Genomic DNA, 16,790 nt, shown 5'->3' with positions numbered 1-16,790 from the left:
TGCCAGCCCAGAGCCCCCACCCTGCCCTACTGTGTGATTCAGGCAACTAGCTGAACCCCTCCCAGCCCCGCCTGTTCAAGGTGAGGGCTGCTGCTGCTGCTAAGTCGCACCAGTCGTGTCCAACTCCCTGCGACCCCATAGACGGCAGCCCACCAGGCTCCCCCGTCCCTGGGATTCTCCAGGTAAGAACACTGGAGTGGGTTGCCATTTCCTTCTCCAGTGCATGAAAGTGAAAGGGAAGTCGCTCAGTCGTGTCAGCGACCCCATGGACTACAGCCCACCAGGCTCCTCTGTCCATAGGATTTTCCAGGCAAGAGTACTGGAGAGGGGTGCCATTGCCTTCAGCAGCACCTCCCAATTTGTCAGTCTCTGGACACACCCCCTTCTCACTCCTTCTTCCACCTGGAGGAAGGTACTAGCACCTGGATTTCCACCCCCACCATGGCACTGAAACCTTCGGGCTGTCTCCTCTCACTGAGGAGGGCAGAGAGAGGAAAGGATTTGTCTTAACCCGTACCTGCTCTGCAGGACAGTGATGCCCTCCACCTCTGCCTCATGCTTACCCCACCAGGAAGCATGACTCACCCATTTGCCTGCAGCTACCAGCAGGGAAAACCTTTCCGGCACAGGGTGTGGGGAAGGCAGCATCTTAAGGAGCTCAGGCAGTCCGCGTCCAATCCTAACTGCATTAGAAGCCTCAGTTTCCCTACCTGCAAAATGGGTGTGATGCCTTTGCCCGCTCCCAAGCAGCTATGAGGATACAAGGAGCTTACATGTTGAAGGTTTAGTCTCTGGCCGGACAGAGAGCATAAAGCACCGATGACCCCCTCCGAGCCCCCTCACGTCCCTGCAAGGCAGCCGTTCAGAGAAGTAAGGCGGACGGGTGGGAGGAGGGTAGGGAGGAAAGAGGGGTGGGGCCTGACCGGGCAGGGGCGGGGTCTGACCGTGCAGTTGTACTTGACGCAATCATCCCAGAAGCGGCTGGCTGAAAACTTCTTGCGCAGGACCACCGTCAGCCCATAGATGAGACACTGACCCACGCCCATGATGTTCCCTGCAGAGAGTGGACTCGATGAGGGGTCCCCGGTGCCCCGCCCCCTTCCCCGCCCGAGCCGCCCCGTGGTACCTGCCGAGTGGTACAGGGGCAGACAGTCGTAGAGCACATCTGCTGCCCGCATGCTGTAGGAGTAGTGCCCAAATGCCGCGATGCGGTAGTACCTGCGGGGCAGGGAGTGCAGGGGCTGGGGCCCACGTCCCCGAGAAAAGCGTGGGAGTTGGGGGGGGGGAGCGTGCTGGATACTGGGGACACAGCAGGGACCCAGGCGGAGCCAGCCCAGCTCTTACGGGCCTTAGAGGCTGGAGGGTGAAGAACATGCAACAAAGAAAGGAAATGATGCTTGGTGCCATGAGGAATATAACAGAGCAACAGAGAGAGGCTGAAGGGGACAAAGCCAGGGAGGCTGGGGTATCCTCTCTGGGGAAGTGACTGAGACCTGGTAAGAAGGAGCTGTGGGGAGAGCTAGGGAAGGGCACGCAGGTGAAGGGCAGAGCATATGCAAAGGTCCTGAGGTCAGAAGCAACCTGGCAGGTTGGAGGAATCAAGGAGAGAGCGAGCAAAGAGGCAGAAGGGGAAAATGACATCAGAGAAGTGGCAGGTGGGGCACAACACGAATGAGGCTTCTTATCCAAGGGCCAAGGTAAGTACAGGGCCGTTTGGCATGAGTTGGGATGTCCTATGGCCGTGGAGGAGAGGAGGGCTGTTGGGGGCAGGAGGAGGCTGAGGAGGGGCAGAGGACAGCACTGGGTCCTGAGATGGGCTGTGGGTTTTACCCAGTTGAGATCAAGATGCCCACAGGATCCTCAACAAGAGCTGGGGCGCGGGTAGGGGGGGTGGGGGTGGCAGGCAACACCCACGGGCCCCTCACCTGCTGTGCACGATGATGGCAGCCTTGGGCAGCCCCGTGGTCCCCGACGTGTAGATGTAGAAGAGTCGATCTGAGAGAGACACGGGTGTTGGGGACCAGAGGCTGGGCTGGGTGAGACGAGGGGACAGGATAGGCACGGGCAAGGGGATCCCACCTGGACTCACCATCCATGCCCTTGCCAGGGGGCTGCGCCAGGGGGGCTGTGGAGGTCTCCTTCAGCAGTGGGTCCAGGAGTTGGGTGTCCGGTAAGACGCCATCAGGCCCCACATCTCCAGAACAGAACTTGACCAGGCTCTTGCCCAACTCCCCGCTCATCTCCGCCACCGCTGCGGCGCGAAACATGTCCTGGTTGAAGATGGACAGGTGCCCCTCCCAAGGCTGGGGAAGCACCGTCTCCCTGCCCTGAGCAGCCCCAGGCCCCCATCGAGAAATGCTACCCACACCCAGCCTCACCCGCCGCCAGCTCCCCTCCGAAGACCAGGGCTTTGGCGCCCGAGGTGCCCAGGCAGAAGGCCAGGGGCTCCCGCCGCAGGTTCACGTTGAGCAGCGCGGCCTCCACGCCTGCCTTGGCCAGGCCCAGCCAAAGCCCCACAAACTCAGGCCGGCCCTCCATGAAGATGGCCACCACGTCGCCCGGCGCGAAGCCCAGCCGGCGGAACAAGTTGGCCACAGCGTTGGAGTAGGCATCCAGCTGCGCGAAGGTCCAGCACGCACCGCTGCCCGCGTCCACCAGCGCCAGGCGCTCGGGCTGCCTCTGAACCACCGCCTGGAAGATCTGCGGGATGGTGTGGCGCGCGCGCTGGTGCCGCCGCAGCTCCAGGCGCACGCGTATCAGCACGGAGAGGCCGCTGGGAGGGGGGATGAGGAGACGGTGTCACTGGGTGCCCCACCCACCCCAGGATACCTCCCCAAGCCTCGGCATCCCCACGCGGAGAGGGCAGAGGAAGAGACCCCAGTTCCTTAAAGGCGACGAGGGTTCAAAGAGGATGCTTGGGGTGCCGGGTCTCTCGGAGAACGAAGGGCAAAGGGCTATTTACCAACCAGCCTAGAAGGAGGCGGATTCTCAAAGCTGGCCATGCAGTGTTAATCAGAGTCACCCTGTCCTCCCCCATCACAGCTTGCCTGGTGACCCTCAGAAGCCAGGGCCCAGTCCTTCCTTCTCCTTACTGGGGGATCCAGAGTACCCCATGCTGACTCCACACCGCCTCCAGCCTGGACTCCTCATGCCCTGCCTGCCTCAACTGGGCCCTGGGGTCCATCCCTGAGCCGGGTGGCTGCCCCACTCCCGAGTCACTGAATGGCACTAGGCTGGGTTGGCTGAGTCATCCAGCTCAGGTGCCCCCACCTAAGGGGGGAGCTGCCTCTGCCCCAGGTGGGGCCAGGAGACAGGCTAGTGAGAGGCCCTAACGGCAGGTGACTTGTTCCTCTGTCCCCACCTGACAGCGGATACAAGGTGATCAGAGGTCCCAGGGGAAAGAACTCCAGGAGAAGGAGCCAGCCTCCTGAATGACCCTGTCGGGATGGGCAGCCATCACTGACGCCAGGCCGTGAGATGAGTGAGACTTGAACTTGTTTGTACTGTTTAAAGCAAAAGTGGTGGCTTTTAGATCCAGAACCAAGAAAGCCAGAATTTCCTAGTGCAGGAGCTCAAGAAACAAGTGGCCTCCTGGCTTTATCTGGCTCCCTGCCCCACCATCCAGAGCCCCTGGCTCTGAGAGGCAGCTTGGTGCTGGCTTAAGCCTCTGGTGAGTGAGGACCTGTTTGTTAGAGCAGCTTCCTCTGCCCTGACCAATACAAGTGGTCTTGACTCTGCTCCCGCTGTAGGCTTCATCTGGCTATTGTGTCCCACCAGTTTTAGTGTCAAATTGGTTATCAGAACCATCCTTTGTGGCCCTACTGCTTCCGCTGTGCTGCTTCCTTAATTCCCTGTAATGGCTTCCTCAGACTCAACAGGTCCACAACAGACCTCAGCGTTTTCATTCATTCATTCATTCCCTCTGTCCTTAATTCATGAAGGCAGCTGATGTGTATCAGGGCCTACTGTGTTTTGTTTTTTTCAGTTTGAAGATCTAATTGGCTTTATTTTTGTTTGTTTTGTTTCAGGATTTCTTTTTTTCTTGGTACCAGCACCTACAGCACGCTGGGCATTCTTGGCTCAGAGATGACTAGATCCAACCCTTTGAGGCTCATAGTTTTCCCAGGAGAGAAACCCCCTCTACATAAATGAATGAGCATGAGGAAAGCGCTAGATGATGACAAGGCTGTCAGAGTGACGTGGGTCAGAATAGAGGCAGTGGTGGCCCCGGAGAGAGCCAGGTAGGTAAGGCCTATGCAGGGCCTCGGAAGTGAAAAGCAGGGTGTGAGTGTAAAGCCAGGTTCACAGCCAGTGCAAAGGCCCTGGGGTAGGACTGGACCTGGGGAATGGAGGAAGACAAGGTCCTGGGTGGGCCAGGAAGGTCTGTTAGAGGAGAGGATGGATCCACACAGCCACCTGCATCTGCAGTTTTTAAAAACAAGAGGTCAGGGTTCTGAGAGATTTATGAGACTTCCTGTTTGGGTCAAGCTGCACATCCCGAGAGTCCCTGGAGGGCCCCTCTAGCTGCCCCTGTGAAGGGACCAGGATCCTGTGGCCCTTGTGACTTGGCTCAACCAGAGCACCTGCACACATGCCACCTGCCAGCACACTGAGCTACACACAGCCCCACATACCTGCTCGTTCTCTGGCGACTCCTTTCACCACCTCCCCCAGGGAGCCTTCCAGGGCTTGGGCCCTGTGCTGTGCCCACTGCTCCCCCATCACATCCCCAAAGGGGGCCAGTCTGGATTGGGTGCTGGCTGGGCTCGGGGAATGTTCTCTTGTCCACCCCAAGAGCCCTCCCTAATTCCCTTTACCCGGCCCCACCCCCATCAAAACCCCTGTGTGAAGCCACCCTGTTGAGTCCATTTTCCCCAGGGTTCTGAGCAGCCAGAGAAGTTACATCTACTCCAGCCAAGGATGTAGTAGATGCTCAGTAAACAGAAACTGAATGGCTGTTATTGCCTGAACTCAGGACCTGGTGTGCCTGCCCTCTCTAGCAGCCAGCACCGGAGCACAGACTATTCCATTCATCCCCAAATGGTGAGCACCTGCTGTGTGCCAGGCCTAGGGAGACCCAACCCTCCTCCCCCTCCGTCCTCCCCACAGATTTCCCCCTCACTCACTCACTCCAGCCTCCTTGCTGTTGCTTGAGCACACCTGGCACGCTTCCGCCTCAGGGCCTTTGCACAGGCTCTGCCCTCTGCCTGGACCACTCCTCCCAACATCCAAGCGGCTCCTCCCCCACCTCTGTGAGGTCTTGGCTCAGATGCCACCCGCTCAGGTGGCCATTCCTGGACCCCCATCTGTTACTGCACCACCCCCTTCTCTTCCCTCTCGGGTCCCTGCTTTCTTGTTTTGTTTTCTGGCTGCGTTGCATGGTTTCTGGAATGTCACTTTCCCAAGCAGGAACTGAACATGGGCCATGGCAGTGGAAGCATGAACTCCTAATCACTAGGCCACCAGGGAACTCCCTCCTACTTTTTTTTTTCTAATTATTAGTATTCTTTGGCTATGCCTCAAAGCATGTGGGATCTTAGTTCCCCACCAGGGATCAAACTCACAGCCTCTGTAGTAAAAGTGTGAAGTCTTAACCACTCGGCCGCCTGGAAAGTCCCCTCCCTGCTTTGTTTTTTTAACATGGACTTATGGTCTTTAAAGGGCTTCCCTGGTGGCTCAGATGACAGAGAAACTGCCTGCAGTGCAGGAGACCTGGGTTCAATCCCTGGGTCAGGAAGATCCCCTGCAGAAAGGAATGGGAACCCACTCCAGTATTCTTGCCTGGAGAATTCCATGGATAGAGGAGCCCGGCAGGCTACAGTCCGTGGGGTCGCAGAGTCAGACATGACTGAGCAACTAAAACACACACACACACACACATACACAAATGCCAAATGCAGTTTACTCGTTCACCATTTGCCTCTGAGTTGTCTCTCCCTGCTCCTGGTAGACAGGACTTCTGTCTTTTTCATTCTCGGCCCAAGAGAAACAGCAGTGGAGGAGACAGACCAAGGTTCACCCTCTTGGAGTCGAGTGAGCCTGCCACAAATAATCGCATGGGACACTTGGAGGAAGGGAGGAGCGTCTGGGGCTCCCAGGCCAGGCCTGAACCTCGCAACCAAAGGGAGCAGCTGGCCAGGCCCTGGTCAGATCCTTGGCAAAGGCAGGGGCAGCCACACATGAATAGGGTCTCGGGGCAAGGCCTCTCTGAATAGGGACCAGCAATGGAGACAGATGTGAAGAGTGAGGACAAGGAGTCCTGGGCAGGTTCCTGCCCACCAGGTCCCTTTGGGTGCCTGCCCTGTTACTCTTGGTGGCCGAATGGATCCTTGTAAGTGAACATCTCCAATGGGAGGGTTCCCCTCATCAAAGTCGCTGTTTGCAGCAGCCTGCTGAGGGGGCCTAGAGGAAGCAACTCCCTCTGCATCTGACTAGGAGCCTGGCACATAGTGGGTGCTCTGTAAACAGAGGTTGGATGGTTGTATTCACATCCCTGAACATGAAGCCCAGAATCCTGTCCCCTCCTGGCAGCCAGTACAAAGGCAGAGTTTCCATCATTCATCCCGGAAGCAGTGAGCACCTATTGTGGATAGCTGACCTGATCAAGTGGAAGAAGGCGGATCAGTGGGGGCCTGGGGCGGAGGGCAGGGACACCAACAGCAAAGAGGCAGGAGAGGTCCTTGGGGAGATGGGAATGTCCCATATCTTTCTGAAATGATTAATCCAGCTTTTACAAATATTTATTTATTTATTTGTGGCTGTACCGGGTCTTGTTGCTACGCATGGAATTTCTCTGGTTGTGGCTAGCAGGGGCTACTCCCCACTTGTGGTATACAGGCTCTCATTGCAGTGGCTTCTCTGGTTGTGGAGCACTGGCTCTAGGGCAGGTGGGCTTCAGGAGCTGCAGCTCAAGGGCTCTAGAGTGCAGGCTCAGTAGCTGTGCATGTGGCCCCTCGCATGTGGGATCTTCCTTGACCAGGGATTGAACCGGCATCCTTTGCATTGCAAGGCAGATTTTTAACCACTGGACCACCAGAGAAGTCCAGGAATGTTCTGTATCTTGATAGTGGTGGTAACCTGGGTGTGATACCCCAAGCCCCACTTGAACACTTAGAATGGGTACATTTTATTATAGGTAAATTACACCTCATAAACAATCCATGAAGACAGAGCAGATTAGTGGTTCCTAGGAGCTGTGGAAAGGGGAATGGGGAATGACTGCTAATGGGGACAGGGTTTCCTTTTGGGGTGATGGAAATGTTCTGGAATTAGAGCTAACGGTTGCACAACATTGTGAATGTACTCAATGTTGCGGATGGTAAATTATATGCATTTTACTACAACAAAAATTACTGAAACTCGTGAAGCCTATCTGTGGTAAGGTTAAAAAAGGGAGCCCTTGCCTTCCAGAGATATACTCTGGAAAACTAACAGATGAAAATATGTGCCGCTGAGATTCAGACAGAGGAGGAAGTGGGTGGAGATGAGGAAACAATCATATGAAGATCACCAAGGCTGGGGGGTTGGCCACGTGGGCCTATTACATTATTCTCTCTACTTTTGCAGCCTTGAATTTTCCATAGTAAAATTTTTAATACAGAATCTTAAAAAATAAAATAAATTTTGAAAATCAAATAAAATAAATTTTAGTTTAAAATAAAATGTTTCCATTTTAAAAATATAAAATATAAAATTTTTAATTTTTATTTTTTTGTCCACACTATGAGGCTTGCAGGATCTTAGATCCCTGACTAGGGATCAAACCTGGGTGCCCTGCAATGGAAGCATGGAGTCCTAACCACTTGACTGCCGAGGGAATTCCCTAAATTTTTAAAAATTAAAAAAAAATAAAAATCAATCAAAAAAAATAATACTTTAACTCTCCAAAGGCTCCCATTGTTTTGTTAATCATATGCCTTCCCTGTGTCCTGGGAAGCCCAGCATGGACAGGCCCCATGCATCTGACCACCTCTTCACTCTTCATTCCCCCAGCTTGCTCTTGCCTCCTTTCCTGATCTTCAGCAAGTCAAAGGTTCCTGCCCTAGGGCCTTTGCACAGCTCCCACTGCCTGGAGTACTCTGCCCTAGGCCCCTCATTGAGGCTCAAGGGTAATTTGCTACACAGCAGTGGGTAACAGTGGGTAAATACACTCCCAGTTCCCACCCCCATAAGGTTTTATTCCTTCAGAGCAATCATCACAATCTGAAGCTGTGGGTTTCAGTTCTTCCTTTGTGGGTTTCCTAAGTTCTTTGTTTCCATGACAGCAGGCACCCCGTCTGTCTGTCTGTCTGTCTATTGTGTCCAGAGCTGTAATTCCAACACTAGAGATAGGGCTTGGAATGTAAGGATAATGCTGGTGTCCCACAGGCTGACCTGAAGGCAACCCAGTCTCTTCTGTCTATGTGACTATAGTCGTGGAAGAGTGTCCCCCAAATTCATGTATACCTGGAACCTCAGACTGTGACCTGATTTTGAAACAGGGTCTTTGTAGATATAATTAAGGTAAATACGAGATGAGGTCTTCCTGATTGCCTACTGCTAAGTCACTTCAGTCGTGTCCGACTCTGTGAGACCCCATAGACGGCAGCCCACCAGGCTCCCCCGTCCCTGGGATTCTCCAGGCAAGAACACTGGAGTGGGTTGCCATTTCCTTCTCCAGTGCATGAAAGTGAAAAGTGAAAGTGAAGTCGCTCAGTCATGTCCGACCCCTAGCGACCCCATGGACTGCAGCCCACCAGGCTCCTCCGTCCATGGGATTTTCCAGGCAAGAGTACTGGAGTGGGGTGCCATTGCCTTCTCCACCTGATTGCCTAGGTGGGCCCTAAATCCACTGACAGGCGCTTTATAAGAAGAGAGAGGGACGTCCCTGGCGGTCCAGTGGTGAAGACAGTGCACTTCCACTGCAGGGCATGTGGGTTCGATCCCTGGTTGGGGAACTAAGATCTTGCATGCTAGCAATGTGCGTGGCCAAGAAGTATTGATCTTAAAAAAGAAGAAGAAGAAGGGAGAACACAGAGACACAAGGGAGAAAACCCTGTGGAGACAGAGGCAGAGACTGGAGTGATGCAGCCACAAGCCAAAGACACCTGGAGTCCCCAGAAACTGATTTTGGCTTCTGGTCTCCAGGACTTTGAGACAACAAGTTCCTTTTGTTTTAAGCTACCAGGATTGTGGTACTTTGTTACAGCAGCCCCAGGACACTCATGGGACCCTGGTGGGTACATCCTGCGCTGGGCCTCTTGGTTAATGGAGACAATAAGATTCTATGCCTTCCAGGTCACTGGGGGATAAAAGAGATGGATGGAGACTTCTAAGGACAGGGCCTGACATGTCTTACATTCTCAATAAACTCTGCTGCTGTCCTGTCCTCAGGGAGGTATGCACTATCAATAAGAAATCAGAATTGAATTAGCATTTTATCTGCCCAGCAACTTGACTCATGCTCAGTCACTTCAGTCGTGTCCGACTCTTTATGACCCTATGGCTATAGCCCTCAAGGCTCCTCTGTCCATGGAATTCTCCAGGCAAGAATACTGGAGTGGGTTGCCATTTCCTTCACCAGGGGATCTTCCCAACCCAACGTTCAAATCCGGGTCTCCCGCATTGTAGGCAGATTCTTTACCATCTGAGCCACCAAGGAAGCTCCCAAACTTGACTCATACCCACCCTGCAAGGAAGTTCAGTTCAGTTCAGTTCAGTCACTCAGTCGTGTCTGACGCTTTGCAACCCCATGAACTACAGCACACCAGGCCTCCCTGTCCATCACCAACTCCCAGAGTCCACCCAAACCCATGTCCATTGAATCAGTGATGCCATCCAACCATCTCATCCTCTGTCATCCCCTTCTCCTCCTGCCCTCAATCTTTTCCAGCATCAGGGTCTTTTCCAATGAGTTAGATCTTTGCATCAGGTGGCCAAAATATTGGAGTTTCAGCTTCAACATCAGTCCTTCCAAAGAACACCCAGGATTGATCTTTAGGATGGACTGGCTGGATCTCCTTGCAGTCCAAGGGACTCTCAAGAGTCTTCTCAAACACCACAGTTCAAAAGCATCAATTCTTATGCACTCAGCTTTCTTTATAGTCCAACTCTCACATCCATACATGACTACTGGAAAAACCATAGCCTTGACTAGATGGACCTTTGTTGGCAAAGTAATGTCTCTGCTTTTTAATATGCTGTCTAGGTTGGTCATAACTTTCCTTCCAAGGAGTAAGCATCTTTTAATTTCATGGCTGCGATCACCATCTGCAGTGATTTTGGAGCCCCCAAAATAAAGTCAGCCACTGTTTCCACTGTTTCCCCATCTATTTGCCATGAAGTGATGGGACCAGATGCCATGATCTTCGTTTTCTGAATGTTGAGCTTTAAGCCAACTTTGTCACTCTCCTCTTTCACTTTCATCAAGAGGCTCTTTAGTTCCTCTTCACTTTCTGCCATAATGGTGGTGTCATCTGCATATCTGAGGTTATTGATATTTCTCCCGGCAATCTTGATTCCAGCTTGTGCTTCCTCCAGCCCAGCATTGGGCTTCCCTGGTGGCTTAGAGGGTAAAGCATCTGCCCACAATGTGGGAGACCCGGGTTCGATCCCTGGGTTGGGAAGATCCCCTGGAGAAGGAAATAGCAACCCACTCCAGTATTCTTGCCTGGAGAATCCCATGGAGGAGCCTGGTAGGCTATAGTTCATGGGGTTGCAAAGAGTCGGACACGACTGAGCAACTTCACTATCACTGCAAGGAAGAAAGAGGAACAAACAAGTTCCAAGAGTGGGGGCCAGCACAGAAAATCCCCAAGGAGTCTAGGAGATGGGGCAAGACATCACTTGAGAGCCTTGTGCAAACACTGATTCCTCAAGTGTCTGTCCCAGAGCTCTGAGCTCCAGCAGAACCCAGAGGAAAGAAGTGGCCTGGAGTTGACAGCTTTGGTACCACCTACCCACTGTGGCACCTGGGCAGATCCTGCCCTCTCTGGGCCTCAGTTTCCCTACTTTGAATCAGAAGGCTAAACATCACAACCTCTAAAGTATTCTGCAGCTCAGCAAAGTATAGATACTGCCATCGTCCCATTTACAAACAGGAAGCAAGGCCCAGCGTGGCAATGTCTCTGTACATGGGGAAACAATAGGATTCTTGGCCTAATACCCGTGAAGTGTATTAAGTGCCCGACCAAGTAAAAGGACTGAGTAAGAGGGATTTATCATTACTCTGCCCAGGAGGGTCCTGCCTCCAGACTTTGCACCTGGTGTTCCCTCTGCCTGGAGCAGGTCTTCCTTCTTAGGCTTTGCAAGCTTGGTCCCTTCTTCTTTGACCACCTGTGCAGGGTGCCCCATGCCAACTGCCCCGGCTGAAGTAGTCAAGCATGAACCCTGACACCCCCTTCATGCTGTATTCTTCATGTCACTTGCTCTCTTTTTAAAAAAAAGATGTTTTTTTTTTATTTATTTTTATTTTGGGCTGTGCTGGGTCTTCACTGCTGCTCGGGCTTTTCTCTAGCCGTGGTGAGCAGGGGCTTCTCCAGCGGCGGTGCACAGGCTTCTCGTTGCGGTGGCTTCTCTTGTAGACACAGGCTCTAGGGGCAGGGCTTCAGCAGTTGCAGCAGGTGGGCTCAGTAGCCGCTGCTCGTGGGCTCTGGAGCACAGACTCAGTCGTTGTGGTGCATGGGCTTAGTGGCTCCACAGCACGTGGGATCTTCCCGGTTCAGGGACTGAACCTGTGTCTCCTGCACTGGCAGCTTGGCTCTTCCACCACTGAGCCACCAGAGAAGTCCCCTTCCTGTCACTTTCTAATGTTTAAATTATTTCCTTAATTTCTTCTCAAGTGTCCTTCTCTATGCTGTGGGCTCTGGAGGACACAAAAAGTGCCTGATGTGTTCACAGCACGTCACAGTGACCCCGGCATCCCGAAGCCCAGACGGGGTGTGGTGGCTCAGGAGGTCCTCAAGGCTGGGTACAACAAATTACTTTCTCCGTTGAAGACTAGCTGGAGCCTGACGATCTCACCAGCATGGCCAAGGCCCCCCATCACACACCTGGAACAGTGCAGTCCCCTCCTCTGAGTCTCCCACCTCCACCCTGGGCCAGGCCCCACCCTGCAGGTAGGGGGGTAAATGGTGGCCCCCCAAAGACACATGCAAGTCCTGACCCACCAAACTTGTGAATGAGCCCTTATGTGGAAAAAGGGTCTCTGCAGATATAACGAAGTTGAGGATCTTCAGATGAGATCCTCCTGGATTTAGGGTAGGCCCTAAATCCAATGGGTTTCTCTGGTTGCTCAGATGGTATAGAATCCATCTGCAATATGGGAGACCTGGGATTAATCCCTGGGTTGGGAAGATCTCCTGGAGGAGGGCGTGGCAACCCACTCCAGTATTCTTGCCTGGAGAATCCCCATGGACAGAGGAGCCTGGCAAGCTATAGTCCATGGAGTTGCAAAGAGTCAGACATGACTGAGCGACTAAGCACAGCTAAATCCAATGGCAAGTGTCCTTCTAAGAGACAGAAGAGGAGACAACCACAGAGAAAAGGGCCATGTGAAGGTGGAGGCAGAGATTGGACTGAGTGATGCAACCACAAGCCAAGAACCGCCAAGGATTGTTGGAAGCCACTCGAGGCTAGGAGAGAGGCATGGAACAGATTCTCCCTGGGGCTTCCAGAAGGCCCTACCCACACCTTGACTTCAGACGTTGTGGGTGCGTGCTAAGTTGCTTCAGTTGTGTCTGACTCTTTGTGACCCCGTGGACTGTAGCCCACCGGTCTCTCCCGTCCGTGGGATTTCCCAGGCAACAATACTGGATTGGTTTGCTATTTCCTTCTCCAGGGGATCTTCCCATCCCAGAAATCGAATCCCCATCTCTTATGTCTCCCACATTGGCAGGTGGGTTCTTTACTACTTGTGCCACCTGGGAAGACTCAGACTGCAGGCCTCCACAAATAAATTTCTGTTGTTATAAGTCACCCAGATTGTGCTACTTTGTTCTGAGAGCCACAGGAAACTAACACACACTGCTTCATCTCCAGCCTTTGATTGTCTTCCTTACTGCTCTCACCCCTGTGCCCCACTCAAGGGGAGAGAGGGGTGTGTGTCTCCATTCCCACTCTCTGGGAACAAGAGCACTTCCTGCCTGGCTGCCCCAAATCCTCCTCACCAAGCCACCATCCTCCTCTTTGCAGGTCAGCCTGGCTGTGCTGCTTCCCTACTCAGAACCATTCCCTGGGAACATAAGACTCTTCTGCTCAGTGTTTAAAGCTCTGGAAATCTGGCTCTGACTCCATAAGTGCCCAACTCACAGACCCCCTGCCATCACAATAGCTCCTTTCACACCCCCTGCAACATGGGACACAGTAGTCCTGTATTCCCTTTCTTCTGTCCAAAGAAGTTGTCAGCATGTGATGGCTGGAGCCACAGCAGCCAATCTGAGACCATGAGGGTAATCAACTGGAGACACCACGCCTTTGCAGCAAGGATGCCAGAGCAGAAAGGCAGAAGGAACCTGGGTCAACAGAACATGCTGAACACAAACTGATCAACCATCTGAAGCCATCTCATGTCCCAATACCCCACTGCATGTGGCTATAAATGTGCTTTACTATTGATGCCACTTCTAATTGGGATTCCCACTATTTGCAGCTGAAGCCTCCTCACAGAGAACGCCTCCCCAGAGGAGTTGATCCACATGTGCAGCACACCTCCATGAAGGATGACAACATGCTGGACATCATGACAGGAATGGGGACACACAGGGGACCAAGGCAGGTGTGATCCCTGCCACTGTGGGTCTACAGTTCATAATCAAGGAGAAAGCAAACAAAAACCATTACAGTTTTATACGTTTCCTAAGAAAAAAGCAAACAAGACAATGTGATCAGGCACAACCAGGACCAGATTTCACCCACGGGGACCAGGGAGCCCTGCCTGAAGAAGCAACATTTGCACTGAACTCTGAAGGATAAGAAGGAATCAGCCATAGGTTAGGCTTGAGGGGAAGAATTCCAGATGGAGGGCTCCCTGAGTGCAAAGACCTGGAGGCAAAAAGGAGATTGGCAGATTTAAAAGAGAGCAAAGGCCCACAGGGGAGAAAAGAGAGTGGAGCAGAGACAGGGGAGAAAAGAGAGTGAAGCAGAGACTGGGTAGAGACAGCACGGGGTCAGGAATATCTCTCATGGCTCTGAATCACTCCACTAACTCATGGACTGATTTTGGCTCATTAAAGTCACATGGGGGAAATGATAGCACATTATTCATTTGCAGCTTCCAACGAGCAGAAGATGGATATGTGTGCTCAGTTCATGTCCGACTCTTTGTGACCCACTGGACTATAGCCCACCAGGGGCCTCTGTCCATCGGATTATTCTGACAAGAACTGGAATGCGTAGCCATTCCCTTTTCCACGGGATTTTCTTGGCCCAAGGATGGAACCTGGGTCTCCTGCGGCTCCTGCATTGGCAGGTGCATTCTTTACTACTGAGCCACCTGGGAAGCTCTGAGCAGAAGACAGGAAGGAATCCAAACATCCTGCAGTAGGTGAGGGATTAGATGAACATCAGCTCGAAGTTACAACAGAAAGCTGCACAGGAGAACGGCACCCCCGCTGCGAGGAATGAGGAAGGACCCTGAAGGTAAATGGGAAAAGTCAGTGCTGACCTCCTAGCAAAGGCAGCTGATTGAGCACCCAGACACTGACTGATCATCACACCTCCCTGCATCCCCCCAAACAGCTAGTAAAGGGTTTATTTTTTTAAGTTTTTTGTTTTATTTGTGGCTGCTCCACACAGCATGGGGGCTCTTAGTTCCCTGATCAGGGGTTGAACTCATGCCTGCTGCAGTGGAAGTTTGAGGTCTTAACCACTGGACCACCAGGAAAGTCCTTAAAGGGATTTTTTTTTTTTTTTTAAGTGTGTACTCACAAGGTCTGGTAAGATGGGCATAGAGACCAACTTACCTCACTTTGAAAAGCTGGGAAACAGCAGATAAGCGGTAGGGGCTCTAGGAGATGGGAGAAAGCATAATCCTGGGCTGCAGAATTGGTAGAGATCTGTTTAAGAAGCCCCTTCTGGGACTTCCTTGGAGGTTCAATGGTTAAGACTCTGTGCTTCCAATGCAGGGGGTATAGGTTCCATTCCAGGTCAGGGAACTAAGATCCCACATACCACATGGCATGGCCAAAAAATAAAATTAAATTAAGAATCTCCCTCTGTGAAATAAATGTCATGAGGATGCATGTACAACATAGCAACTATAGTTAATAATACCTCACTGCATATTTGAAAGTTGCAAAGAGAGTAGATCTTAGAAGTTCTTCTCATAAGGAAAAAAAATTTTGTCACTTTGTATGGTAATGGGTGTTAACTAGATTTACTGTGGTTAATCATTTCATAATATACAAGATACAATATATATAATATAACCATTTCATAATATACATAATGCACTCTACTTCTCAAAAATTCACTTTAATGCCTCTTCACTTATGTGAAAGACCTAAATGAGTACCTGTTTTTGAGAACCAAAAGAAATCTAAAGAGGACTTTCACTTATATGGAAAAAGGCAAAATGTGAAAACAGCCTTCCGTGTTTGTTTAACAGGGAGCTGTTACAGGGGCAGCATGAACCCAAAGGAGCAAGACAGGCACCGCCAAGCCCCTTACCCTGGAACTAAATACACTTGGCATCCCAGTATCAAGCCACTATAGCTTTGAACTCTGTGAGCACCTGACTTTTATCTCAGTTTCTTTTGTGCATCCATTAGCAAGATGCATCCTAAGGTAATTGCTTCTTTGCATTACATCATTTTGGCTGATGAACAGTTTCACAGGAATGCTCTATTTTTGTATGGCAGGGGAAACCTTTATGCAAATAGCAAATCATTATGTTGCCCACCTGAAACCAAGAGTATTATACATCAGTATCTCAATCAGGGCTTCCCTGGTGGCTCAGTGGTAAAGAATCTGCCTGCCAGTGCAGGAGACAGGGGTTCGATCCCTGGTCCTGGAAGATTCCCGTGTGCCATGGAACACCTAAGCTGCTGTGCTGCAACTCCTGAGCTTGTGCTCTAGAGCCCGGGAGCCACAACCACTGAGCCCATGTGTGGCAACTACTGAGGCCCGTGCCCTAGCGCCTGTGCTCTGCAACAAGAGGAGCCACTGCAATGAGAAGCCCGCACACTGCAGCTAGAGAGTAGCCCCCACTTGCTACAACTAGAGAAAAGCCCGCACAGCAGGGAGGACCCAGCACAGCCAAAAATGATAAATAAAATTTTAAAAGAAAGTGGCCCCTTTGCCACCCAGGAGGAGACTGAACATCCAACCACGGGATGGTTTCTGGGTGGGACACTTTCCTGCAAATGGGTGTTAACGTTCACCTGCCAGATACTGAACTTCCAGCCCGCTTCCCCCTCTGCATTCCTGGGACGCTGCTGGTGGGGTCTCTACCCCAGGCAGAAGACCAGAAGAGCTTCCTAAGGGGAAACGTGACCAGGCCCAGAGGAAAGACCCGAAGACACTGCACTGTGGTTTCCCCAAAGCACCACCCGGCCAGGTGGCCCTCATCATGAAGCTCAGTTGACAAGACCCCTTGCCCCTTACACACACTCATGCTGAGAGCTTCTGATTAACATTACGACCAAAGACTACCAGACTCCTGGGGAGCTCCTCTAATAGGGATGATGGAGACTAAACTAAACAAAGAAGAAAATCTCTGAGGAAAAAAAGATTGTGCAAAGAGGAAAAGAAAACTAATAAAGTCATTAATATTCCTGAAGATGTAAGAAGATTTACTGCATCTATGAAATAAG

General features: G+C 51.9%; 1 protein-coding gene across 1 annotated transcript in view; it reads right to left on the bottom strand.

Moving 5' to 3' along the window:
* Positions 1–16,790, bottom strand: part of SLC27A1 (solute carrier family 27 member 1) — a 42,131-nt gene that overhangs the window by 12,672 nt on the left and 12,669 nt on the right. The window contains exons 3-7 of the mRNA XM_006057903.3: positions 2,379–2,773; positions 2,090–2,251; positions 1,926–1,995; positions 1,127–1,218; positions 945–1,054 (exon numbers count right to left, since the gene is read on the bottom strand). Coding sequence (XP_006057965.1) covers positions 945–1,054; positions 1,127–1,218; positions 1,926–1,995; positions 2,090–2,251; positions 2,379–2,773 — 829 coding nt within the window. The remainder of the gene's footprint in view (positions 1–944; positions 1,055–1,126; positions 1,219–1,925; positions 1,996–2,089; positions 2,252–2,378; positions 2,774–16,790) is intronic.

Source organism: Bubalus bubalis, chromosome 9 (genome assembly GCF_019923935.1).
Source record: "Bubalus bubalis isolate 160015118507 breed Murrah chromosome 9, NDDB_SH_1, whole genome shotgun sequence".
Classification (NCBI taxonomy): Eukaryota; Metazoa; Chordata; class Mammalia; order Artiodactyla; family Bovidae; genus Bubalus; species Bubalus bubalis.
This window is presented reverse-complemented; position numbering and strand designations above follow the sequence as displayed.